The 26,948-nt window shown below is 37.1% G+C and overlaps 1 protein-coding gene across 2 annotated transcripts in view; it reads right to left on the bottom strand.

Moving 5' to 3' along the window:
* Positions 1–26,948, bottom strand: part of LOC120309953 (echinoderm microtubule-associated protein-like 4) — a 174,150-nt gene that overhangs the window by 2,882 nt on the left and 144,320 nt on the right. For both annotated transcript variants that reach the window (XM_039347719.1, XM_039347720.1), the window contains 8 exons: positions 26,614–26,739; positions 26,387–26,518; positions 25,451–25,518; positions 12,130–12,218; positions 9,631–9,728; positions 7,373–7,460; positions 3,993–4,091; positions 1,820–1,950 (listed from right to left, as the gene is read on the bottom strand). In XM_039347719.1, coding sequence (XP_039203653.1) covers positions 1,820–1,950; positions 3,993–4,091; positions 7,373–7,460; positions 9,631–9,728; positions 12,130–12,218; positions 25,451–25,518; positions 26,387–26,518; positions 26,614–26,739 — 831 coding nt within the window. The remainder of the gene's footprint in view (positions 1–1,819; positions 1,951–3,992; positions 4,092–7,372; positions 7,461–9,630; positions 9,729–12,129; positions 12,219–25,450; positions 25,519–26,386; positions 26,519–26,613; positions 26,740–26,948) is intronic.

Here is a 26,948-nt window from a genome sequence, read left to right as displayed (position 1 = left end):
GGTTAACTCAACTTCCAATTACATGTATTTAACTAGGAAAAATATATCTTATCTTTCCAATGCATTGTACATTTTAGCAAAGCACAAACATGAATTCTATCTAAGTCTAATGCTACTGGTCACTTTGGCATATATAAATCTTCTAACAATAGATTTTACTTATAGAATAAGGGTGAAAGTTTCACAGGAATGGGTTAGTCCCATTCTTCTTGTAAATAACTCTGTCATAGAAGTGGGGAAGCTGCTAACCAAAATAATTGGTTTGCATCTTCCAGCAATCTTGGAAATCATTAGTTGTCCACTTGTCCCTAGTTACAAGTGCACTGCATTTGCATAGCACCAAAGATTGCTGGGACAACCAGCTCACAGGAACTTCAAGAGGAATGAGGAAGTGCTGAGAAAACCATTTAAAAAAGAGAGAGACAGAGAGAGGCCAAACCAATTCGGCACTGCACAAGCCCAGCAGTCTTGGAAAAGGTGCAGATGAGAGAGGGATTCTCTTGGAGGCATAGCGCTTAAGGGGAAATGTAGCTTCTCCCCCCCCCCCCCACTGCAAGCCAGGTAGGAGCTCGCTTAGCTTGCAAACTTGGAGAGCTGCACAAAGAAAGGAGGAACACACACACCACACACCAAATTAAACAACAAAAACCAGGCAAGATGTTGCCAAAACACGGGCATCTGGAGCATCAAAACAAAAGCAAAAAACTCCAGTTGAAGTGCAACAGAGCCCAGCGGTCTTAGAAAAGGTGCAGACAAGAGATTCCCTTGGAGACGCAGTGCTTAAGGTGAAAGGTAGCTTCTACCTGCCCCTATTTGCACCCCGAGAAAAAAGAAACACCCACACACATACATACCTTGGGGGAGATTTTCCCCCTCTAATGAGGCATTAAGAGAAGCTCCCCCCCTGTTGAAGGCTGGGCTGGCGTGCACTTATCTTGCAAACATGGAGAGTTGCACAAAGAGAGTGCGAGCCCATCTGGGGTGCCGGGAGGGGGAGAGGAGGAAAGTGAGGAAGAAGAGGAGGAGGAAAAAGAAGTAGCAGGAGGAAGAGAAAGCAGGACCAGGAAGAGGAAAAAGAGGTAGAAGAGATAGTAGAAGAATCAGGACCAGGAAGAGGAGGAAGGACACAGAGCTCAGATGTTGCAAGCACAGCCATGAGAGGACCTTTGCACTGAGCAAGACGGCTTCTCACTCGCCACTGTCCCGCCTCTGCCCAGGCCCTTGCAGACTTGCTGCATGCCTGAAGGTGGAAGACACGCTTTCAGCGCACCTCTTTCCTAACTGGCCATGGAACGGTAACGGTCGGCCGACCAGGGGTTGGGGACCCCTGCTCCAGAAGTTGTGGGTATTGGAATACTGGAGTTTTTAAATAAAAGATTGGACAATTATTTTTCTCAAATGGGATAGGATTTCCTACTTTCCTTTCAACTTTGTTATGCTGTTATTCTATTATCCTAAATTAAATAATAAAATTACTGTTCTGTCCTTTCAATGCAATAATTCTGCTGCCAATAGTTTAAAAATTACAGGTAGATATGAAATTAAAAAGAAAATATAGTGAGAGACAAAGTAGTAACTTAATCATTATACGTCCAAGTGACCAATCCAGTATGGTAAAAGGACAGATTTTTTTTTCTAGGTTATATTTACCATTGAAGGCACACAACAATAACTATTCTGGGAATTTGATGCATAGGAAAGGAAACTGTTATTTCCACAAGAGATTCTAGCATGTGAAGCTGAATACAGAGCCATATATTTATAGTATACAACCACTTTTCTTCTCATTCCTGCTCTAAAACATTGTCTCTAAACTTACCTTTGCTTTGGAGCAGGGATACTGAAATAGATGGACTTTACAAAAGTCATCAGCCACAGCTATCACTTTCCTCTTATGGGACCTCACAAGGGCATTTATATCTGTTCCATCTGATCCTTCTGGCCATACTCCTTCATTTTATAAAAACAAAAGAATAAAAATGTTACTAAAACAAGGGACAAATACAGAAACTTACAGTATACTCCTCAAGATGCTGGACTCCAAATTTCTATCAGCCTTAGTCAGCCAATAATTCTAGATAGTTACAAGTTCTATATCTGTGCTCAGAAGAATTTTAAGAGATTAGCCATCCACTTAGAATACACCAATCAAAACTAAATAATCCAATGTGTAATAATTATCCTAGAAATACAATTTCTCCTATATGTATGAGAAAAGACAAATGCTTTATCTGACATGGCAGAACCCAATGTAAAAAATATTTTCTAAGTCCTCTTATTACTTTAATAAACAACTAAGAAAAATCTTATTATTGCCCAAATTTAGGAGGCACATTTTTAAATAATTGAAATATATTAAGATAACAATGGACTGAATGAATTGAAACCTTAAAACAAATACAGATTTAATGACAAATGTTCAGTCTTTTCTTATCACTGTTCCTTACCTGGATTAAGTTGTGTGGATTTCAACTTGCAGAATTATTAGACACAGGGTACTTGCTGGGAATTCTGGGAGTTGAAATTCACACATCTTAAAATTGCCCAATTGGGAACCCTGTTACTTATGATAACAAAGGAAAAGTTATATGCCCAGACACTCCCAAGTGACACTCTCTCTCTCTCTCTCTCTCTCTCTCTCTCTCTCTCTCTCTCTCTCTCTGTATATTATATATATATATATATATATATATATATATATATATATATATATATATATATATATATATATATATATATGTTTTCTGAGGTTTTCGCGGGTATTTGTATGTAAGTCTTTGGTTTTTCTCCCGCGTAAAATTGGAAGTGTCTTGGCGACGTTTCGACGAAGTCCCATTCGTCATCTTCAGGCTGGTGTTTTCAGCTTCACGCTTTGAGCAGCAATGTGTGGTCTTAGCTGTTTCTTCCTTTTAACTGCCAGTGGGGGTATGAACTGATTGGGTGGGAGCTTGGCTGTGTTCTGATTGGGTGGAGGTGTGTTCTGAATGGTTAGGGGCTTGGCTGTGCTCTGATTGGCTGGGGGAGTGTTCTGTTTGGTTGTGCTCAGGTTAGTCTGAGTTGCAGAGGGGTTTAAGATTTTGGGCTGCCTTGCTATTTTTTGGCTTCGCGTTCGTGGTCGTGCCTCCTCTTCATGGGGGGTGTCAGTTTGCTTCATGTATGGATTGGAGGGGTTTAAAGTGGCTAATGATGCAGCTGTGGTCTGGCTTCTGGTTTGTGGTCGTGCCTCATCATCGGTGTGGCTTTGGGTTTGTTTTTTGCGTGGATGTGTGGTGGTGACATCCTGTGTGGTTTTTGTGAGTGTGGGTCTGGTATCATTTTTTGTGTTAGGGAGTCGTTTGTCAATAAGGGCGGGTTTCCAAATGGCTGGTAGGCGGGAGGTATCATCTCGCTTGTTCATGCTTCAGTTCATGCTTCAGGCTGGTGCTTTCAGCTTCGTGCTGCTTCGTGCAGCTTCGTGCTTTCAGCTTCCTGCTTTCAGCTTTGCTGCTCAAAGCACGAAGCTGAAAGCACCAGCCTGAAGATGATGAATGGGACTTCGTCGAAACGTCGCCAAGACACTTCCAATTTTACGCGGGAGAAAACCCGAACAACCAAAGACCTACACACACACACACACACACACACACACACACACACACATATATATAAAGCAAAACTTCAACTCATGTACTTGTATTCAACCTCAGGTAACTTGCACAAAAGACTGAGGTTTTGCTGTGGCATTGTGATACAAGTTACATAATTATTTGCTAATAATTCTGATTTGTAATAGATGCCTATGCATTTGTAACAATTTTCCACCAAAAACAATTATATTTAATGAAAAAGAAAATACTGGAATGATTGATATTACAATTCCATTTATGAAGTCAGTTTAAAGAAACAACAGCAGAATATTTAAAACACTCTATGAATGGTATAATCTTTGTATTTTTCAGAGCAGACTGATTTTAAACTTAAGAATAATAATTAAATAGGAATATATTACTCACCAAATACTTGAAATCCCAGCACACAAGTGTATGTTGTCCAATCTATGTCCTTACAATCAGAGCGGTTCCTTATCAGTTTACAGCCATTTGGAATGTCCCCTTTATAAAAATATATAACTGGTATTGGAATAGCTAGTTATAATTTCCATTTGTATCCTATCTTTCTATCCCTAGGGTTCTCAAAGTAACTCTCAGAAGAAAAACATTCAGAAACATAACTCAATTAAAATCCTGTTAGAAGCAACAACTAGTCATTATCATTCCAATTCAAAAGAGCTTGTTGAAATGAAACACCATGTTCCTAAAAAGAGAGAAACAGCAGTCTCTGGAAGGGATGTGTTCCACATTTTGGAAACATGGTAGGAAAAGGTCCTCTCCTCTATCCCTAAAAATGGGCCTCTGAAATTGGTTGCATTTTTTAAGAGAGGCTCTTTGATCCTGTGTCTGGACAGGATCAAACTAATCATAAAGTAAAACAATATTAGAGTGAGATTTTTTAAAAGTTATCTATATTATTATTGTTTTTTTTAAAAAGCAGAATAAAAACAACTGTGAAATATTTTGAGTTTGAATAACTGTTTAAAAGTGCTTACTAGCAGGGTATATTGCTAATAGAATTTTTTTCACTTTACTATCCCTTGTTATTGGGTGTTGCAAGCATTCATGCTCCAAAGCAATGGTGGCCAAGCAAATTATTCTACATTGCGTGTATTATTAAAGGATTCAAAGATATAATGGAAATAAAATCTAAACACTGAACTATCTTTTAGCCATAAGAAAAATAAAAGGCTAAATAGCAGTATTACTTTTTATAAAAAAAGAGAACATTTTGTTATAATAAATAAGGCTTATACAGTTCATTTAGGGACTGTTCGAAGTTACAACAGCACTTATGACCATTTTTCATAGTCACATGATCAAAAGTCAGATGCTTGGCAACTGACTTGTATTTATGATGGTTGCAGTGTACCAAGGTGACAAGGGAAGTCAACTGTGTTACTAGTTTAACAACTGCAGTGATTTACTTAACAACTGTGGCAAAAAGGTTGTAAAATGGGGCAAACTAACTTAACAAATGTCTCAGTTAACAACAGAAATCTTGGTCAATTGGGGTTGTAAGTTGAGGACTTACCTGTAGTTTAAATTATTTATCAAATGCTTGCAAGTCCAAGAATTAGAGATGACACAATCACGTTAATATAAAATACATGATTTCAGCAGATTAGCACATATAACTGTCTGCATATGCTACATTCCAGTGCAAATCCTATTGTAATTGTTTTCTAAGCTGAAACATCTCAAATTTCTTGAAAAAGCTTCTCATGAAAAAGCTTCACAAATCTTGAAAATTTGGGTCATAACTACTTTAACTTACATTTTAGACTATACAACTGTTTGCCAACAATAAATGCTAATAGAATTTTAACTTAAAGTGATAGACGGGGGAATAAAATCTTAAACATTCCTTCTCTTTCAATTTTCATTCACTGATTCCTTCAATAGCTTTAGACTTAAATTGATATAATTTTATTTCTATACATGTGAACTTATTTATTACTGTAAATAAAGAAAAGCATCCAAAGACATTTTTAAGTGGAATTTATACTTGAAGCTATATTTATTCTTAAATGGATTAGGATCAATATGTGTTATTACTTTAAACTTCTCTATATAAAGGAGCCCTGGTGGTGCAGTGGACAGAATGTAGTGTTGCAGTCTAACTCTGCCCACAGTCTGGAGTTTGATCCTGGAAGGTTGAAGATTGACTCAGCCTTCCATCCTTCAGAGGTTAATAAAATGAGGATCCAGATTGTTGGGGGCAATATACTGACATTGTAAACTGTCTAGAGAGTGCTGTAAAGCACTATGGGGTGGTATATAAATTTATTGCTATTGCTATACGCCATAGGGCCAGGTTATCTATGGGACTGCTTCTCCCTAAGGACATCTACCTCTTCTACCAAATCAGATAAAATCATTCCTTTAATGTCCAGTTTGTACATTCCCTTTACAAAATGTCATTTTATGGATCTAGGAAACGTGCATTCCTGGGGCAGCTACTTCCTATCGAATACCCTTTGCTTTGAAGTTCACCCGGCCTCTACCCTCTTAATATTTGGTTTTCTCCCCAAGCCTTGACATAGAAAGAGGTAGTAAGAGGATTAAATGAGGGACTTCATAGTGCCAGGTTTTTAATATTTATGGTTTAATAGATATGTGTATTTGTTGTTTTATGTACAGATATTGTTTTAATTATGTATCAGCAGCCGCCCAGACTTTGATATAAGATGGGCAGCTATATGAAGCTTTATTTAATAAATAAACATATGAAAATAATGAAAATTACTGCTAATAGTAAAACAAGTCATGTTCAAATTGAACTTGATTCCTGCTATTTACGTAGATGCATGCATGATTTCTTAGCATGATACAAATAGCCATTGCCTTCTTTTGGAATTGCATCTTGCAATCTTAATCTCCTTCAATTGACAGTCAAAAGCAGGAACACTTCAATGAAATAGTCATTGTGTTTTATAATTTGTATGTGAAATTGGGCCAGAATTATTCTAATTCTCATCCTGCCTAGTTTTCATAAGCCATTGTTCTTCACTATTACACAGTAACAATTTACAAAAGACAGCAGACATATCTGTAGAACCATGGGGCTCTTCATAAGAGTTTATTGTTACTTCATTATTATTCATCTTATTCTGATTTATAATGTTCATATCCTGGATATCTCCAAGCTCATTTCAAGTATACCATAATTGTTTAAGATATTATAACTTAAATTTTGTCTTTTAGGTCTATAATAAGCAATAATTTTGGTAATATAAAAGAAAATCCTGCAAAGTTGTGACAATTAAGCTGAATATAGCCTGCCAGTCATGGTTTTTCCTAGGTTAGGAATCCCAAACAAACAACAAACCAAAAAGATTCTACTACATCACCTTTGGGCCAAGGAAAATAATTTGTTTTGTAGGTCAAATGCACATGGGACATTTTGAGCTCTTAAAATAAAGTTTACTAAAATAAAAGAATATTAATAGTGCTAAAATAATTATTTGAACTAGTACATCAATAAAGAAGGGATTTAATCAAGCAAGCATATATAATACTTTCAAGCTAAAACTTATACTCTTGACATATCATATCCCAGCACCTCTTTCGTAAAATGTTAAATTAACTGATGCCTTTGCAGAGAAAGAAGCTATATTTGGAAATAACGTTAAGAACAAAATAACTTTGAATAATACTGAAGATCAGGTTATAGAAGGTCAAATTATTATCCTGTCAAGGAACATTCTAATAAAGCATGTTTTCCCCTTAAGATTATTAGCATTTTTCCAGTATGGAAGTAATTGCAATTTTGTACTCACAGTATAATATTTCATAATCTCCTGAGTTGGACATTATGTATTTGTTTTCTGGGGACCAATCAAGGTGTGTAATATAGCTGGAATGTCCCTAAAACATATATAAACAAAAAAGAGATAAAGAGGCTATTAAAATTCTAGTTAAAACAGTGATTTCTCCCTCTTTCATCTTTTATCTCCCCCCCTTTAAAATGTTCATATAAACAAATCAACATAGTAGTTTATAAAACCAATCCACCAAGTTCTATATTTTGATGAGGCTGAACTAGAGCCCATGAATGGATTACAATTACCTAAAATCCCAGTTAGCCATGTTGAAATGTAAGCATATGGCAGACAGATGCAGATCCCTGCTTTAATCATTTCATTGTGTGCGCTTCCTCCTTCTCAATTGCAATGATTTCCCTATACATAACTGCTTTAATAGCAAAAGCAAATTGACCTGTCAAACACATCTGAACCTGGGCAAACAAGATTTGTATGAAGATGGAGTGGAAGGCTACAATTTATCCTTCAACTGAAAGGGTGGATATACAATAACAGAAATGTTTTTTGTGAGCAGTTATGTATAGAGCTTGTTTCATGCCAAGGATAATAGAATGCCAAATTCAACTGTTTTACATGAATGAATTTGCTTTTACAATGTTCCCAGTTGCTCAGGAAAACATGCAGTGGGCTCAGAAAAAAAGAAGAAAGCTCCATCTGTTTGTCTCTCTCCCCCTGCCCTCCATCTGTTATCCTGAATCTTTAAAAATTGAGAAGCTAGCACTAACGTTGGAGGAACGTTTCACTCCTTAAAATGCAAATCAATTTACAACTTTCTTGAAATGTGTTTTTTTGGATTTTTTTGCTGTTATTCTATCTCTCACTGTTAAAATAAACCATTACAATTATAGACTGATCATTTCTTTGTCAGTGGGCAAACGTACAAAATCAGCAGGTAATCAAATTATTTTTTCCCTCACTGTATTTCATTTCTGACATACCATATCCATATGTGACAAGTATTGGCATGTCACTCTAATAAAAACTGCACATACTACATAAAAATGCTGAACTATGAAAGATAGGAGAATGTCAAATTTATGAAGAGAATGAATGGCATACAGAGCTATCAAACAGTGAAATACTAATATGAGCCAATTAAATGTTTACCAATCACATCTTTTATTATCAGATAAATTATAATGTTTTATTTTTGTTCTGCCAATTATCAGTCATAACAGTTTACGCTAAAATATAAAATTAGAGTTTAAAAAGGCAAAATAACTTCAAAGATGTGGAAAAGCTTAACTCTGTTACTGCTGGAAGAGTTCTCAAGTGACCTGCTAAGTGGTGGAAGATCATACAGAAGATGCTATTCTTCGATTAATCCAGACCTATGCTCTAACATTAATACCCAACTCTGTGTATTTGTCTAGAAACAATTTTACATACTAATACAAAGAGTGAAAAATATTCCAGATTTCTCGATCCCTGAAACTTTTTGGAAAAGGTATTATTTTGGTTAAAATTGGGTTTAAAAATAAAAGGCAGAATAAGCACATCTCTTTTTGCTCTGATTTTCCAAACTAATATAGTCACTGTGTTTTTTTCCTGTAGGGCAATTGTTTAAAATATAAAAGTTTTAAACCTCTCAATATTTGCATTTCAAGTGAGATGTGTCACTCTAATATATTCTGATAGAGAACTTGAAATGTCAGATTAGCATTCAAAACTGAAAGGTACATGTGAATTCAATTGACACACAAAATTGCTTTTTAACTTCCACATGTCCAGAATAATATACCAGGATTTGAATAATGGTATACTGTATGAAGCTCTGTGGATCCTGGAAACAAGTTTTTGGGTAAAAAAAATAATTCCAGAACGAAATAATGAGCATGGAGATCATGGAACTCTTATCATATTTTACCACAGTTAAAAGCAATTTTTGCCTACGTTTAAACTGGAAAGAATGTTTTGTATATATACCTTCATGCCCTAAAAGTAAAAGACATTCTTAAGACAGCCTTAAGAAGTGGCATTTAAGGATAACACTGTGGTCAAGTGATAAGAACACAATATTAGTTGGGAATATTTTAAATAGAAATGTGCTATTCATTTCCTGCACTATCAATCATCAGAAAGTAAGGTCCAGCATGATGTTTGTTACTTACTGAAATTAAACAGTTTGGGATCTGGATGAGAAAACAGTTAGATCTGTATGTATTCCCCCTTTATTTATAAAATGAAAAAGAGTATCATTTTACAGTTCTTACAGTGCATTTTCCATATCTGCTGTACTTTCTTCCATTTTCTGTTACTATATAGAGGTAAATGAAGTTGTCATGGGAACCCACTGCAAGAAAGGTGCCATCTGTAATGCAAAGTAAAAACAAACTGTAATTGGACAGTGCAAAACTCACTAGCATATCATGTATGAAACAGTTGTAGATAATAATATAAATACAAGTTGTAATTTCAAAGCATGTACTACTTTTATTTTACCTATTGAAGGAAAATGATCAACATTCAGAATGTTTTAAAGTTCATATATAAGACTGTCAATTAGTATGGCTCTTGATAACTATGTACCATCAACTAGTGTTATTTTTAGCAACCACATAGGTTTCCTCCATGACAATTTGTCCAAAACCTGGTCCCATCAACATTGTAACTGAGTTCATCCACTGTACTGCTTATTGTCCTGTTTCTACTTTCCCCAGAATTATAGAGTTCTTCAGAGAGCTAGATTTTTGCATGATATGTCCAAAGTATAATGATTATACTGGCCATTTGTGTATTGAGTATAATTTTCTAATTGCATTCTCAATAGTCTTCTACAATACCTAAATTCAAAAGTGTCAATACTCATTCTATCCTGCTTCTTCAAAGTCCAGAATTGGCTCTAAAGAATGCCCTGTCAAAGGAAGGTCATAAAGAAACACTAGCCCATTATCTCTTTTCCACTGACAGTTTTCTGTTTTCCAAAGACCTGCTACTCAGGGTCAGAGAGAATTGCTAAGCATTATATAAATTAAGTTCCACTTATAGAATTGTTTCAGCCTAATTTTTCAGTATCTCTAGTCTCTGGCCAAATTCTTCTTGTGTTGTGTCATTCAATTCCATATCAAATTGACAAAAGGAGCAATGGGCAGGAAGCAATGGGGGCCCAAATAGGAAATCAATGGTTTTCTTCTGGTAGAGACTCTCAAGATGCAATTTGCAAATCTAGCCACAAATACCTTCATGATTTAAAAATAAAATAAAAGTTATCCCAAAATTAAATTTACAATGAACAAGAATAATTTACAGAGCTACTGAAAGGCTTTTAATGGTAAAAATAAAATTTCCGTTCCCTCAATCATATATTTAAATGATGGTATAAAACTGTTCATTCAATGGAAACTTCAACTCAGTCATACATTATATAGGATTGGAATATTTCAAGTAACATATTTTCCTACATAAATCTGCTTCTCCATTAAGATCATCTAGCAAAATCTATTTTGATTTCCTCTAAAACAGGGAAGACAGAAAATAGAGACTGGGACATTTCTGCAACTAAACTATGTTTCTGTTCACATTTCACTATGTTCACATTTGACACACTTAGCCATAAGCTTGACCAGAGTCTTCTGAAGTGTGTGCAAATGATAATTAGTTCAAAAACAAATATGATGATACATAGCTTAATTAAAATAACTCACAGTGGCTTTTTGAGAGTATCCTATTCAGACAAAAAGACTTTGTTTCCCCCTGCATAGGCAGAACATCTTAAAAAACTTTAATGTAACTGCCCTAACAATGCTGCCTACATAAGACAATTTGTTTAACAGAAAATAGTTATGTTTAGAAGCAGACTTGCTGAAATCAAGAAAGCAAACTTAAATGTATTTTGTTCTGTAAATGGCTGGATTTGTACATGGCTATTTTGTACATGGATATGTTCATGACTGTTTTGTACATGGCTGGATTGATTCTGGACAATTCTGGCAAAATAAAATTGAGAATATTTTGGTTGTTCCAGGTTCTGGATGATCTTGCAACAAAGGCCCGGAACTTTTTGTCCTCAGCCTTGCAGTGCACTAGTCTACCTATCAATTGTGTCAATGCTCTTCTCTCTTTCTTCTTCAATGTGCTTGAATTCAAACATGGCATAACAGTCAGCCCTTCCCTACTTGCCTTCTTCTTCCTTGTTGACATCAGCTATTATCATTTTTTCCCATTTTCTTCCACCCTGCAGCATTTGTGTTCTGAGTCCCAGAATTTAAATGTCAAATTCAGTCAGAAAAAAAGTCTAGTTTTTGAGCTGCTGCCAGGGCCTATATCTGCCGGGATACTATTTTCTATGTGAATTTGCATGACTACTTCCTTTATTTAGCTACTACCAGTATTTAGAAAGAGAAGCTGGCAAACAATACTGTTGATTCAGGTGCAGTAAAACTAAAATCAAACAAAAAAATTAATGTTCCATATTGCTTTACTTACTTTACTAAGTAATATTTTTTCAATGTGGGAAAAATAACTTCACGAAGAGGTTAACGTTATTTTGTTCTTACACTTATATTTTATTTATTTAGCATATAACATATCATGCATGGATTTGTAATAGACAGCAACATTTCCCCAACGTTAAAAAAACACAATAAAATATGTATGTTAAAAAGATTTATATGCAGATACAATATTGTTCTTACTTAAAACACTCTTTTTAGAATAGTTGACATGTATTTAAAAATAAAAAAATAGTTCAAGTGAATTACAGTTCTGCATACCTACTGTGTAGCGCATCACAGAGAGCTGTTCGTTGCCATCTGTATGGATTGAAACCAAATCTCTTGTTTCAGCATCCAAAACAAACCACCTGTGAAGAAAAATAGAAATGTTCTTGCAAGGTTACTGTGAATTTTATAAAATGACATAACTGGTTTGACATCTGATTAAATGTTGCCCTAATAATATATCAATAAATAAGTTTTTTGTTCACAATCATTTCTAAGGCAGCATTAGTATCTGAAAACACGGCATATAGTGTGTGTATTTTTATATGACCTCTTCTTGGGGCCTGGATCACACTTTTTATTTAAATATTTACTATTATTTTGCATCCAAAGGAGGCACAAGTTAAAGCTGGTGATGTATCCAGATAAGGCCAGACACTTTTGGGTAATTAAAGTGCACAACAAGCCCATTAAAAAGCCACTCATTTCAATGACAATAGATAAGCTTGCCCCCGAATTTCAGTGGCTGTTCTGACAATTGAAAAAAGTGGGCCTGGAACTTGGGGCCTGTGGATTGCCCATCCCTGGCATATAGAGTGTATGATTTTAAGGAAATGCCTATGTATTTAATGTTTGTACATAGACTTATTTAACCTAATCAAATCAGGACGTCAGCATCAGCACGAGCCCCACTGAGGACTAAGTACTGTTCTGGGAATTAATAAGAACAGCCACAAGGCACCAGTGTCTTAAAGATGATAGAATCATAGAATAGCAGAGTTGGAAGGAACCTTGGAGATCTTCTAGTCCAACCTCCTGCTTAGGCAGGAAACCCTATACCATTTCAGACAAATGGTGGTCCAGTCCCTTCTTAAAAACGTCGTATTGGAGCATTCACAGCTTCTGGAGGCAGGTTGTTCCACTGATTAATTGTTCTCTCTGTCAGGAAATTTCTCCTTAGTTCTAAGTTGCTTCTCTCCTTGATTAGTTTCCATCCATCTCTTCTTATCTTGCCTTCAGGTGCTTTGAAGAATAGCTTGATTCCCTCTTCTTTGTGGCAGCCCCTGAGACGTTGGAACACTGCTATCATGTCATCTCTAGTTCTTCTCTTCATTAGACTAGACATATCCATTTCCAGCAATAGTTCCTTATATGTCTAAGCCTTCAGTCCCCTGATCATCTTTGTTGCTCTTCTCTGCACTCTTTCCAGAGTCTCAACATCTTTTTTACATCATGCTGACCAAAACTGGATGTAGTATTCCAAGTGTGGCCTTACCAAGGCATTATAAAGTAGTATTAACACTTCACGTGATCTTGATTCTATCTCCCTGTTAATGCAGCCTAGCACTGTGTTGGCTTTTTTGGCAGCTGCAGCACATTGCTGGCTCATATTTAAGTGATTGTCCACTAGGACTCCGAGATCCCTCTCACAGTTACTATTATTGAGAGAAGTACACTGTACGTGTGCATTTGGTTTTTCTTGCCTAAATGTAGAACCTTACTTTTTTCACCACTGAATTTCATTTTGTTAGATAGCACCCAATGTTCAAATCTGTCAAGATCCTTCTGTATCTTAAGCCTGTTTAGAGTAGATTACTAGCACAATATGGTGGGATGCAACATGATGGAAAGATGAATAATTTCAATGACCTTGAGAATGAGCCTAGAATGAATATAAGATCTTTGCAGAATCACTTTTGCTAGTATGTTGGAACTTTTATATATCTGTTCTCTGTAACTTTTTGTTATATTTTATGAATTTCATGTTATAGTAGCTGATGCTATTCTACAAAAAGTACAACCCTCAGCTGATTTCCTGGAAAGTTTAAGAACCACAATTAACAGCATTCTAGATTCCTAACACTTTTTGTACAGGGTCTACAGACAAAGATGCAGCAGCATTTAAAATCTATCATGTCTATCTAACAAACCCTTTAATTAGATTTTGCAATGGCTACTCAACTAAAATTTTTAAATAAGAAAAAGCCTGAACTAAAGCATATGACTCTTCAAATGAGTTGACTGCAAAGTTCCCACTAGCACTGGCAAGGAAAATAAAATAAATTTTATCTGATATGCAGTATATTGCTGCCCCTAATAAATATCGCAGCTAGATATAGCAACAGGCAGCAAAATATGAAACAAACCTTTAACTCATCTTTTCTGCGAAATGCCCTCTAGCTCAGAGGTCCCAACCTTTTGGGCACCAAGGACCGGTTCTGTGGAGAGGTTTTTCCGCGGACCGGAGGGTGCATGGTTTTGTGTGCTACCTGCATCCCCCGGATGGGGCTTTGCTTGTTTGTGCGGACCGGTTGCTTGCATGCCACGGCCTGGTACTGGTCTACAGACCGGGGTTTGGGGACCCCTACTCTAGCTTACCGGGATTTTGGGACCCCTGCTCTAGCACCAGAACTTGTTATTTCTGTGGAAATACTGGGTACTGGTAGAAATAGTATGGATGTGTTTCAACAGGACAACACAGATGTAACATCTCAGCTACTCTTTTATCTCTCTTTCTGGATCTGAATCCATTGTTGACTGCACAGCAGGAGGAGAAACTATCTTTTGTCTCTTAGATACTGTTGCTTCTTATTCAACTGTCACAACTTCAACATTTTCAAAAATCTTTTGTCTTTCCCTGCTGAAATTTCCAATCAGTCAGTCTGAGCCATTCACTGTCATTATAGAATTTATTTCTATTCTCCCAAGTGTCTCTTCTGTAGATTTCCTTGGAACAGATATGTTATGCAAATTAGGGGCCACTATATATTGCACACTAGATGGAAGGTATTTACACATCACATGCTTTTCAGCATGATAAAAAAGTAATTGTTTTACTGGCAATGCCTCTTGGGAGGAAATCCAATCTGCTATGATAATTCCATTTTAAAGGAATTTTCAAAGAATTTGTGCACAAAGTATTCTAACGAGGGGGGACATGCAGCTTTAGCCCTTCCTATGAAATTCAAACTGACTCAACAAAACAATTGCTTAGGAAAATGCAATATCCCTTCTCCCAAAAGCTTAAAAAGGAATCAAACTAGTAATTGAAGCACTCTTGGAGCAGGACATAATATTTACTAGAAACTCTTAGAACACTAATATTCCATATTATAATTTTTAAAAAGTATGTGGGGGGAGTATTATGTAGTAGCACTTTTTGTAAGAGATAGAATGATAAAGTTGTGATTCCTTCCTTTCTAGTGCTTCCAAATTCTAACCAGCATCCCTCCACACCTGCTTCCCTCTTTTTCATTTTGACCTCTTTATTTTTAATTTTTGTTCATCTTTCTGGCTAGCATCCCTCCACACATGCTTCTCATTTTTCCAATTGTTGACCTCTTTATTTTTAATTTTTGTTCATCTTGATAGACAGTTTCTTTTTGATTTTATCTAATGTACAAATTAACCTAGGGGTACACCAAATCTGTTTCTTCTTTCAAACTTTACATTATAATCTCATTCGATTCTTGCCTTGCCTCTTTCTGATTCTTGCCTCTTAAAGCTGTCCCTGCCTGTTCCTGTAACAGAGGTATACACTTGCCTGGGAATAGATTTTACATCTCAAATAATTACCCAAACTCTTATATATTCTTCTGAAAGATTTTGCTGCCATTTTTCATTGGTCTGAAGTTGCAGATTTCTCTTTTCTGGCTTCAAAATGTCTTCTTGTTTCTATTAATACTGTAGAAATTCCTAACTATTCTAAGCCTTTTATTTTCTGCCAGAAAATGGCTTTGCTCAATATTTCAACACAGAACTATGGTGAACAAAATAGACCACTGCCTTACTAAAGCAAAGCATTAGTTCCTATTGCTGCCGCTTTTCCCCATGTTTGTGCACAGCAGTGGCTGCTGCTTATTCTGAGGAACTTTCAGCCCCCCCCCCCCTGTCTTGGTCATTAGCTTTTTATTGCTGTACCACATTGTGTGGTATTTATTATCTATCTGTTTTTAGCTTTGTTTTACACTTTTCTTGTTGTGAAATGGGCAGCTGTATAATTTTGATATATAGATGACAAATAAAAAAACTATATATTTGCATAGGTTTCAGACATGCCACTATTTGCATGCCACACATTCATTATTTGCCTGCCTCTCCCCGAATGCCCATGTGATAGAGGCAAATTAAATAAAAAAAATACTATACTGAAATCCTTTACAAATTGGATTAAAGGTGACAGAAGCATTTGCAGGAAGAGATATAGAAGAAATGCTCCCCAGAAAGTGAGTTTCCATAGGTAAATTGGCCAGCTGTCTAACAGAAAAGAGAGAAATGCCAAATGAGCAGATAAATTTTAAAAAAGACATGAGATCACATAGCTAACACAAGATACATATTGCAGATACTAAAACATATTGCAGAGACTAAGAAAATTTAAGGTTTATTTCTGCTCAATTGATTTTGTTCTTATTTATCCAATTTATATGCTGCTCATCTCACAGTGCAATCGTAGTTATTATGCCAAATGTAGAATATATTAAAACTAATAGGTATGCCAAAACATTTGACTACTGATCTTAAGAATCCTTACAATGAACAGGAAATATGAAGAGAATTGAATCAGGAGGAACTGAGTGCTTCAGAATAGAGAGGGCAGTGAAAGAATATCTTATAGAGCAGGGGTGTCAAACGGCCAGCCCGCGGGCCGGATGTGTCATGCCGAAACTGCACCCACCCCATTGCTGGAAATGGAAAAACAGTCGTGATACATCGCGACATGTCATATGACGTTGCAAGTCTGATATACCTGTTATAGAGTGATATCTTATAGAGTGAATATACTTAATGACAAGATAGGAAGATAAAATAGCTGGATTTCATTAAGTGCAGGCTAAAGCCCTATCAATTTGAGGGTGATAGCCAGATGATTAATTTCAGGCCAAGCACTTTGCTAACTTAGAATAAGGAGAACTCAGATATATGGAAATAAAAATTGAAACAGAAAAATCTGAGCTAATGTTAAAAATTAAGACAACCAACCAGCATAAATCAGTATAGGGTTTCCTGCCTGAGCAGGGGGTTGGACTAGAAGACCTTCAAGGTCCCTTCCAACTCTATTATTATTATTATTATTATTATTATTATTATTATTATTATTATTATTATTATTATTATTCCTGTTGGCAACAAAATTAAAATGAAAGATAATTTTGCCTTAGGACAATGGGCAATAAAAATGAATTAATTTTAGGAAAGATGACAGTGCTATTCTTAGACATCATGAAAGATAAGGATATTTCTCTAACAATGGAGCTGATAAGCAAATCACTGAGGTTAAGCAAATCAATGAGGTCATTAAATGAATCACATGGTCATTAAGTGAATCCAGCTTCCTCAATTGACTTTGTCAGAAGCTGGCTGAGAAAGTCACGAACAGTGATTGTGTAACTGCAACACACTGCAACTACCATAAACGTAAGTCAGTTCCCAATTGCCCAAATTGTGATCACGACTGTTGGAGTGGTGTAACTCCGAAGATGGTTCATAAATCATTTTTCAAAGGCCATTGCAACTTGAGGTTTTGTTAAACAACTGGTCATAAGTCAAGAACTACCTATATCAATCTATTACCTAAACTTTCTTAATGATAGAATGTGAGCAACAGTATTCCCATGGAAGGCAGTCTCCAGACTAGAAAGCCTAACGTTTGAATTGGTTAGCATTTTCTTCTAAGCAATCCCATACTCATTTGGTGCAGGACCTTTAAATGTTCCTAATATAGTAGCTGAAATAAAGAAAGCTGAAAGAAATACAACATACTGTGATTGGTCTATGGCTCCTGACTTTTGATATACCCTATATGAGATTTCTTCCTCTCTATATTGTTCTCCTGATATCTTTAGCAAACAGATCCTCTATTCTACTGAGCTACTGAGTACTGTATCTTCACAGAATTATGAACAGGCTTATTTTTTTATTACTATAAAATGTTTTGGAAACTTTAAAACTCTAAAACATATATGAATTATCCCACCATCAAGAAAACATATGTACTATGACAGTACATAGGAATGGGTTTTGCTTCTTTACTCATAAATATGAATGAACTTGTTCATTTCTAGTACTTTTTGAAAAAAAAATCTTCCTTCTGGACGCTCTTTCTTTTTCTTTCATGCAGGAATTAACAATTTGAAGCTTTTGGAAGTTGCTGAATTCATTTCCCAGGATATAAAACACTCTTTCTTGATTTTGGTGATCAATTAATCAATCTTTCACCACTGATCATACTGTTGAGGTTTCTAAAAATTATCACTTAGTGCAGCGTTTCCTAACCTTTCCAGATTGGTGGCCTGGCGTGAGGGCAGAGGTAGATGGTTTTGTATGAGGGGCAGGTGCACACGTACAAAAGTTCATTAGTGTGAGCAGTGGTGCACACACACGGCGCTTGCATGAATAGAGCTGCAAGCACCAGTGCCCCTGCAAGCGCGAATGACGCTGCAAGCACTGGGGCCCACATGAATGGGGCTGTGCAAGCTGGACCACCATTCATGTGGCCCAGTTGCGAATAGGCCTGGCCCAGTAGTGGGCCACACCCCACAGATTGGGGACCCCTGACTTAGTGATATCAGAAGAATAGGTGCTTTGCCTCATAACTTGATGACATTATGATACAATCCACTTGTTCCAGCTAAACAGGCTTGAAAATAATAATAATAATAATAATAATAATAATAATAATAATAACAACAACAACCCCCAGTGAGGCACTACCTTGACGTGGTTGTGGGGCTTGTGTACTCTGAGGAAGATGAGAGCTATGCCAGAGGTTCAACCATACTGGACAGGTCTCATCAGAGGAGTCAGACAAAGAGTGTCTCTCCCATAAAAAATATGGTGAGACGTAAATTGCAGAATGCCATACCGGCTCGGACGTCGCCCGGGTTAACAAGGTCCGCACTAGATATTGGAGTTCCTGGATATCTGGTGAAAAATGGGTTACAGGACTCAGGACTGTTGGCTGAGCAACCAGGGCCAGCAGCTGCAGAACTACTGGAAGAAAAGGTGTTTACCCGTCGCAGATACACAGTGATGGAAAACAAAGAAATAATGATCTGTTACTACAGATCAAGTCCAACAAGAAGAGGATATCTAAAACGAATGCACCAGTTCTGGAAAGAACAACATCCAGAATCAGAAATAACAGAACAGAGACTAGCAGATCAACGCCGATTTATAACACGAAACAAAATATTCACAGAAACAGAATTGGACGAACTGCAAAGGTTTACCCAGGGCAAAGAAATCAAAGCCTTACCAGAAGTAATTCAGAATGTAGAGGCTAACCAGGGGGAGTTGGCAGTGAAGGAATCTAGCAGAAATATACAACTGTTCTCATTTGGAAACCAGGCACCTCTACCTCAGGAAGAACAAAACCCTCTAACTAAAGAAATAAAAGAATTGAAACAAAGAATAACTGAGCATCTAGAACAGCACAAAAACAACAGAATAAGGCTGCCTGCATTGAAGCTTGTTCCAAAGAAACAGCTAGCACAAGCATTAAAAGATGCAAATACTGCAATAGCAAGTATAAGCACCAATTCACTGCAAGAAACAAACCAACTAATGTACAGCACAGCTACAGTTATAACAGAATACCTGGGATGCAAAATCAACAAAGAAGAAAAACAAACAAACAGTGCACCAGAAAAATGGAAGGTTAGACTAGAAAATAAGATCAGCAAGTTAAGATCACATGCAAGCAAGCTAGAACAGATGAAAGAAAAGAAGCTGAAGAACAAGAAGACCAAAGAATACCTAATCAAGAAATACCACTTAGAAACAAGGAAGATCAAGGAAGCACTGGAAATAATAAAGCAACAAATAACAGCTATAGCCAGGAAAATCAGTAGATATGAAGCTCGAATTGCAAACTATAGGCAGAACCTCCAATTTCAATCCAATCAGAAACGTTTCTACCAATCCATCAATGGAGAAACTGCAAGGAATCAGTCAGTACCTGACAAGGAAGAAACAGTGCAGTTCTGGAAGCAGATATGGGATAACCCAAAGAAATACAACAAGGATGCGGCTTGGTTAAAAGAGGTGGATGCAAATAAAACAGAAGTTGAAATGAAAGAACTAGTAATAACAACAAAAATGATAGAAAAAAGAGCAAAGAAAATCAAAAATTGGTCAGCACCAGGTGAAGATGAACTGCATGGGTTTTGGTTGAAACATCTAACTGTTATACACCCACTCATTGCCAAGCAGTTCAACAATATACTACAAGGAGGAGAAATTGAAAAGTGGCTAACAACTGGGAAAACCTACCTAATAATGAAAAATCCAGCAAAAGGGGCAACACCAGGTAACTACAGGCCAATTACCTGCTTACCAACAACTTTCAAATTACTAACTGGTGTGATAGCTGATGCAGTACAACAGCATCTAGTTGAAAACAATCTCTTTCCACCTGAGCAGAAAGGAAACCGCCCCAATAGCAGAGGAACAAAAGATCAACTCCTAATAGACAAAATGATCTTGGAAAACTGCAAGAGAAGGAAGACCAACCTGAATGTGGCATGGATTGACTACAAAAAGGCATTTGACTCTCTGCCACATGATTGGATAATAAAGTGCCTAGAAATAACAGGAGTCAGTAGAAACATCAGAAAATTTGTGCAAAGATCGATGGCACAATGGAAGACACAGTTGCAGATCAATGGTGAGAAGCTGGGAGAGGTTAATATCAAGAGAGGAATATTTCAAGGAGATTCATTATCACCATTACTATTTGTTATTGCACTGTTTCCTCTGTCAACAATACTGAATAACTCAGGACATGGCTATCAAACATCAAAAACATCTGCCAGACTATCCCACCTCCTTTACATGGATGATCTGAAGCTGTATGGAAAAACATCATCTGAAATAGAATCGCTGCTCAACACTGTCCGTATATATAGCCAAGATATTGTAATGGAGTTTGGCTTGGACAAATGTGCCACACTTACTATCAAACAAGGAAAAATAGTGAAAACTGAAGGAATCAAGATGCCCCACGAAAATAACATTAAGAGTCTGGATGAGGAAGAGTACTACAAATACTTGGGTATCCTTCAAGCTGACAACATCAAGCACACTGAAGTCAAGAAAAAGATTAGAGGTGAATACATCAAGAGAGTGAAGAAGATCTTAAATCCAAACTCAATGGAGGAAATACCATAAAGGCAATCAACACCTGGGCAATCCCAGTCATTAGGTACACAGCTGGAATAGTGGACTGGACTCAAGCAGAACTAAAAGCAATGGATAGGCAGACCAGAAAAATAATGACAATGAATCATGCCCTTCATCCACGCAGTGACATTGATAGACTTTATCTACCAAGGCAAATAGGTGGGCGTGGAATGCTACAAGTACATCAGATGGTTGAAGAAGAAAAAATGGCTTTGGAAGAATATCTGAAGAACAATGATGAAGATGCACTGAAATTAGTATATCAGGAAGGCTTACTAACTACTGGAGAGACCAAACTGGCCTACAGGAAAGACCAAATGAAGAACAGAATAGAGGCATGGGAAGACAAAGCACTACATGGCCAATACATGAAAAAAATAGCTGGGAAAGCAGATAATAATAAAACCTGGCAATGGCTAAGAGCAGGAAAATTGAAGAAAGAGACCGAGGGACTAATTCTGGCTGCACAAGACCAAGCCTTAAGGACAAATGCATACAAAGTCAAAATTGAGAAGACAGCAACAGACAGTAAGTGCCGCCTATGCAAAGAAGCTGAAGAAACAGTGGACCACTTGGTAAGCTGTTGCAAGAAGATTGCACAGACTGATTACAAGCAGCGGCATGACAAAGTAGCAACAATGGTGCATTGGAAGATCTGCAAAAAATATCATTTGCCTGTAAGCAAAAACTGGTGGGATCATAAAATAGAGAAAGTCATAGAAAATGATAAAATTAAACTGCTCTGGGACTTCAGAATTCAAACAGACAAGCACCTGCAACATAACACCCCAGACTTAACAATTGTCGATAAGAAAGACAAAAAAGTCTGGATAGTGGACGTGGCAGTGCCTGGAGACAGCAGAATAGACGAGAAAGAACTGGAGAAGATAACAAAATACAAAGACCTACAAATAGAAATAGAAAGACTGTGGCAAAAGCAAGCAAGGGTAGTACCAATAGTAATAGGCTCCTTGGGTGCAATCCCAAAACAACTGGAGCACCACTTGAACACCATTGGCATTGACAAATTCGCTATTAGTCAATTGCAAAAGGCAGCCTTATTAGGAACTGCTTCCATCCTGCGACGATATCTGTAATACCATCAAACATCCACATCTGCCTATCCCAGGTCCTGGGTAAGGACTCGATAGGTAGACAAAATGCCAAATCCAGTCTGAACATCTGGCTGACTGTGCGATGATCCATAATAATAATAATAATAAATTGGAAGGGACCTTGGAGGTCATCAAGTCCAACCCCTGCTCAGGCAGGTAACCCTATACTGTTTCGGACAAATGGCTGTCCAGTTTCTTCTTAAAAACTTCCAGTGTTGGAGCATTCACCGCTTCTGGAGGCAGGTTGTTCCACTGGTTAATTGTTCTCACTGTCAGGAAGTTTCTCCTTAGTTCTAGGTTGCTTCTCTCCTTGATTAGTTTCCATCCGTTGCTTCTTGTCCTGCCTTCAGGCGCTTTGGAAAATAGCTTGACTCCCTCTTCTTTGTGGCAGCTCCTGAGATATTGGAACACTGCTATCATGTCCCCCCTTGTCCTTCTCTTCGTTAAACTAGACATACCCAATTCCAGCAACCGTTCCTTATGTTTTAGCCTCCAGCCCCCTAATCATCTTTGTTGCTCTTCTCTGTACTCTTTCTAGAGTCTCAACATCTTTTTTACATCGTGATGACCAAAACTGGATGCAGTATTCCAAGTGTAGCCTTACCAAGGCATTATAAAGTGGTATTAATACTTCACGTGATCTTGATTCTATCCCTCTGTTAATGCAGCCTAGCACTGTGTTGGCTTTTTTGGCAGCTGCAGCACACTGCTGGCTCATATTTAAGTGATTGTCCACCAGAACCCCAAGATCCCTCTCACACTTACTACTATTGAGAAGGTACCCCCTATACTATACTTGTGCATTTGGTTTTTCTTGCCTAAATGTAGAACCTTACTTTTTTCATCTTTGAATTTCATTTTGTGTAGATAGTGCCCAGTGTTCAAGTCTGTCCAGATCCTTCTGTATCTTAAGCCTGTCTTCTGGAGTGTTGGCTATTCCTGCCAGCTTGGTGTCATCTGCAAATTTGATGAGTTCCCCATCTATCACCTCGTCCAGATTGTTGATGAAGATGTTGAAGAGCACTGGGCCCAGAACAGAACCCTGGGACACTCCACTACACACTTCCCTCCATGTAGATGTGGTTCCATTGAGGACCACACACTGAGTATGGCCGGTCAGCCAGCTAAGGATCCATCTGGTGGTGATGCTTTCTATCTTATCAAGTAGTAGGTTGTAATCTAGTTTGTCAAATACCTTACTGAAGTCCAAGTAAATTATATCCACAGCATTCCTCTGGTCCACTAATTTTGTCACTTGGTCAAAGAATGCAATAAGATTTGTCTGGCATGATCTGTTCTTGACAAACCTGTGTTGGCTTTTAGTAATGAGTTTGTTTGCCTGTAAGTGTTCGCTGATTCGTTGTTTGATTGTCTTTTCCAGAATCTTCCCAGGTATTGAGGTCAGGCTGATAGGTCTGTAATTTCCTGGGCCCCTTTTTTTGAACATGGGAACTACATCAGCTCTTTTCCAGTCCTCTGGTAGTTCCCCAGTGCTCCAGGATCTTTGAAAAATATAGTTCAGTGGTTCTGAGATCATATCTGCCAGTTCCCTGAGAACCTTGGTGTGTAATCCATCTGGTCCTGGTGATTTGAACTCGTCTAGGCTGAACAGGTGCTCACTTACCATTTTCTTGCCTATCTTAACTTGTATTTCTATTTTGGTTTTTATGGCACTATTTTTGATAGGTTGGTCTGTTTTTTCCTTTTGTGTAAAGACAGATGCGAAAAATGAGTTAAATAGTTCTGCTTTCTCCCTGTTGCTTGTCACCTTCTTGCCACTTTCACCCACTAATGGACCAATCATTTCCTTCACTTTTTTCTTGTTTTTTACATGTTGAAAGAAGCTTTTTTGCTATTTTTGACTTTGGTCGCAAGCCTTAGTTCATTTTGAGCCTTGGCTTTCCTCACTTCATCTTTGCAGGCTTGGGCTATTTGCCGATATTCTGACTAAGTTATGTGTCCCTCTTTCCACTTTCTTGTCCTTTTTATCTTTCAATTGATCAGAGAGTTCTTTATGCAGCCATGCTGGTTTCTTTTGAGAGCTGTTATTTTTCCTCTTTGTTGGTATTGTGCTAGACTGGGCTTTATTATCTCACTTTTCAAAATTTCTCAAGCCTCTTGAGTTGTTTTCCCGTGGAGGATTCTCATCCATGGAATCCTTCCAAAACCCTCTCTAAGTTTATTGAAAGTAGCTCTCTTGAAGTCCAAGACTCAAGTTTGACTGTATTCTATTGCTTGTGCTTCCATAATATTGAATTCCAATATTGCATGATCACTTCCTCCCAAGGTTCCTATGGTTTCCACACCTTTTATCATTTCATCTCTGTTAGTGAGAATTAGATTCAAAATGGCTAATCTCCTAGTTCCCTTCTCTACTTTTTGGGAGACAAAGTTGTCTGCTAGGTTTGTCAGGAATCTGTTTGATATTCCACTTGGTGCAGAGTTTGTCTCCCAGTTGATGTCAGGGTAGTTAAAGTCCCCCATTACTATTGTGATATACTTCCTACATACTTTAGTTAGCTGACTAGCAAAAAGTTCATCTATTTCCTGTGTTTGGTTGGGTGGCTTATAGTATACACCTATGGTAATGTCGTTTTTTCCCCCTTTTATATTGACCCAAATGCATTCAAGACAGTTTTCATCATTGTTATGCTCTATTTTTGTAAAGATGTAGTTATTTTTTATATAGAGAGCAACTCTACCTCCTCTTTTATTTGGTCTGTTTCTTTTAAATAATTTAAATCCCTCTAGCTGTGTGTTCCATGTGTGGGTTTCATCCCACCATGTTTCCGTAATGGCAACAATATCATATCTGCCCTCATTAACCTGAATTTCTAGTTCACCCTGTTTGCTGTTCATACTCTGTGCATTGTGTATAGACATTTGAGTCCCATATGATCAATGCCTAAATGGGTAATTACCCATGAATCCCATAACCCGCTTTAAATTCCATAACGGAAGACAGAAATATACTAACTAAATTAAAAGCAACAACAGTAAATCACTATCAAACAGAGAACAATTTCCAGAGGACTATATTTGCTTTTGCCTGAAGAAAAGCATTACAACATTTTTACCTTCCTGAGTGTGTTCCTATCGCTACCACTGTACCACTTGGATGGAAGTCAGCACAATGTCCTGGTTCCTGAAAGATACATGTTGATCTTATGATGTAAGTTAAAATTGAATAATATTTACACAGGAAATTATTCACTGGCCTGTCTCACCTGGATTAAGAGAAGTAAATTGGAGTGAATTCCACAGTTCCAGTTTATGAAGCCATATGCTCTGAAATTACTCTACATATGTGGAGCATATGGCCCATTACACTATACTGATTTTAACCTCATGAGTTTAAACAAAGTCTATAACTATGCAATCTGAATATCACATCAAAATTTACTAAAACTAATTTAGGGATCAATGCCAAGGCAACTTATGATTCATTTTAATGGCATGGTTTTTACCTATCTAATAACTTAGCAAAATACTGCCATTCATCCCAGCTTAAATAACTAACTGATTACTCTAAGAGACATTTTGCATCATTGTAGGATCATTGTCAGCAAGTTTTTCTAGCTAGACCAGCATTATTCACCCCCCCTCCCCTATGGTTCTTCAAGCATACATCCTTCACTGCTAAATCTTTTTAACTTAAGATACCGAAGAATGACCATCCATCCAAAGCTTTTACTTTATTTCTGACTTATAGACCAGAGATAGGCAACCTTCTTCAGCCTGGGTCTGCATTTAAAAAAAAAATGTTCCAAAAACTGCAGTGGCATGGTAATAATGCAGTGATGTTAAGGAAGAACAGGAAGTTTTCAACTCCTTGCTTTCTATGTAAAATAAGATGTATTAAATAAAAACTTTTTTTTAAAAAAAATGGAAATTATGCTGTTGTTGCAAAAAAACACACACCCTACTGTTTGATTTTCTCTTAACATGGAATCTCTACTTAGAAAACACCCCATAACTATGCCTAGTATTCTAATAGAGGATGAGGCACATACATCTAGTAGCCTGGTCCATTCAAGAGTGTGGTCCATTGAATTCCACATACAAACTTGACGATCTTGAGCACAAGTTAAGAACAGGTCTTTGAACGGATGTGTTCCCAGGCCCCAGAGTTCATCGGTGTGGCCCTAAAAACATAATGTTAATGGACAGATATCCATAATTATATAGCAAACAAAACAGATCAAATATCTATAAATTCAAAGAGAAAAAAGGGACACACCTGTACTTCCACTTGAAAACCATCATTAAATGTTCCACGCAAAATAAAATTCCTTGATGTCCCAAGAATAAATTGATCAGCTTTGCCTTCTGCCACAGCTCTTATTGTCCCATACTGATCAGGAACCTATGAAAATCATTATTTCCTTGAAATCCACTGTATAGATTACAAAGCATAATAATACTCTAAAATACTGAAGTTCACAACAAATCTCAAATAGATTCAATGTTTCTATCATTAACCCTTTGTTACCTTTCTTATTTTAAACTATCTCCTCTTTTCAAAAAAATGAGTGGTGTATATTACATGATTTGAATGATAAATATGCATTTTAA

This window comes from Crotalus tigris, unplaced genomic scaffold (assembly GCF_016545835.1).
Source record: "Crotalus tigris isolate CLP2741 ecotype Arizona unplaced genomic scaffold, ASM1654583v1 scf7180000018097.2503214, whole genome shotgun sequence".
Classification (NCBI taxonomy): Eukaryota; Metazoa; Chordata; class Lepidosauria; order Squamata; family Viperidae; genus Crotalus; species Crotalus tigris.
Note: the sequence above shows the minus strand (reverse complement) of the source record. Positions and strands in the feature narration are given on the sequence as shown.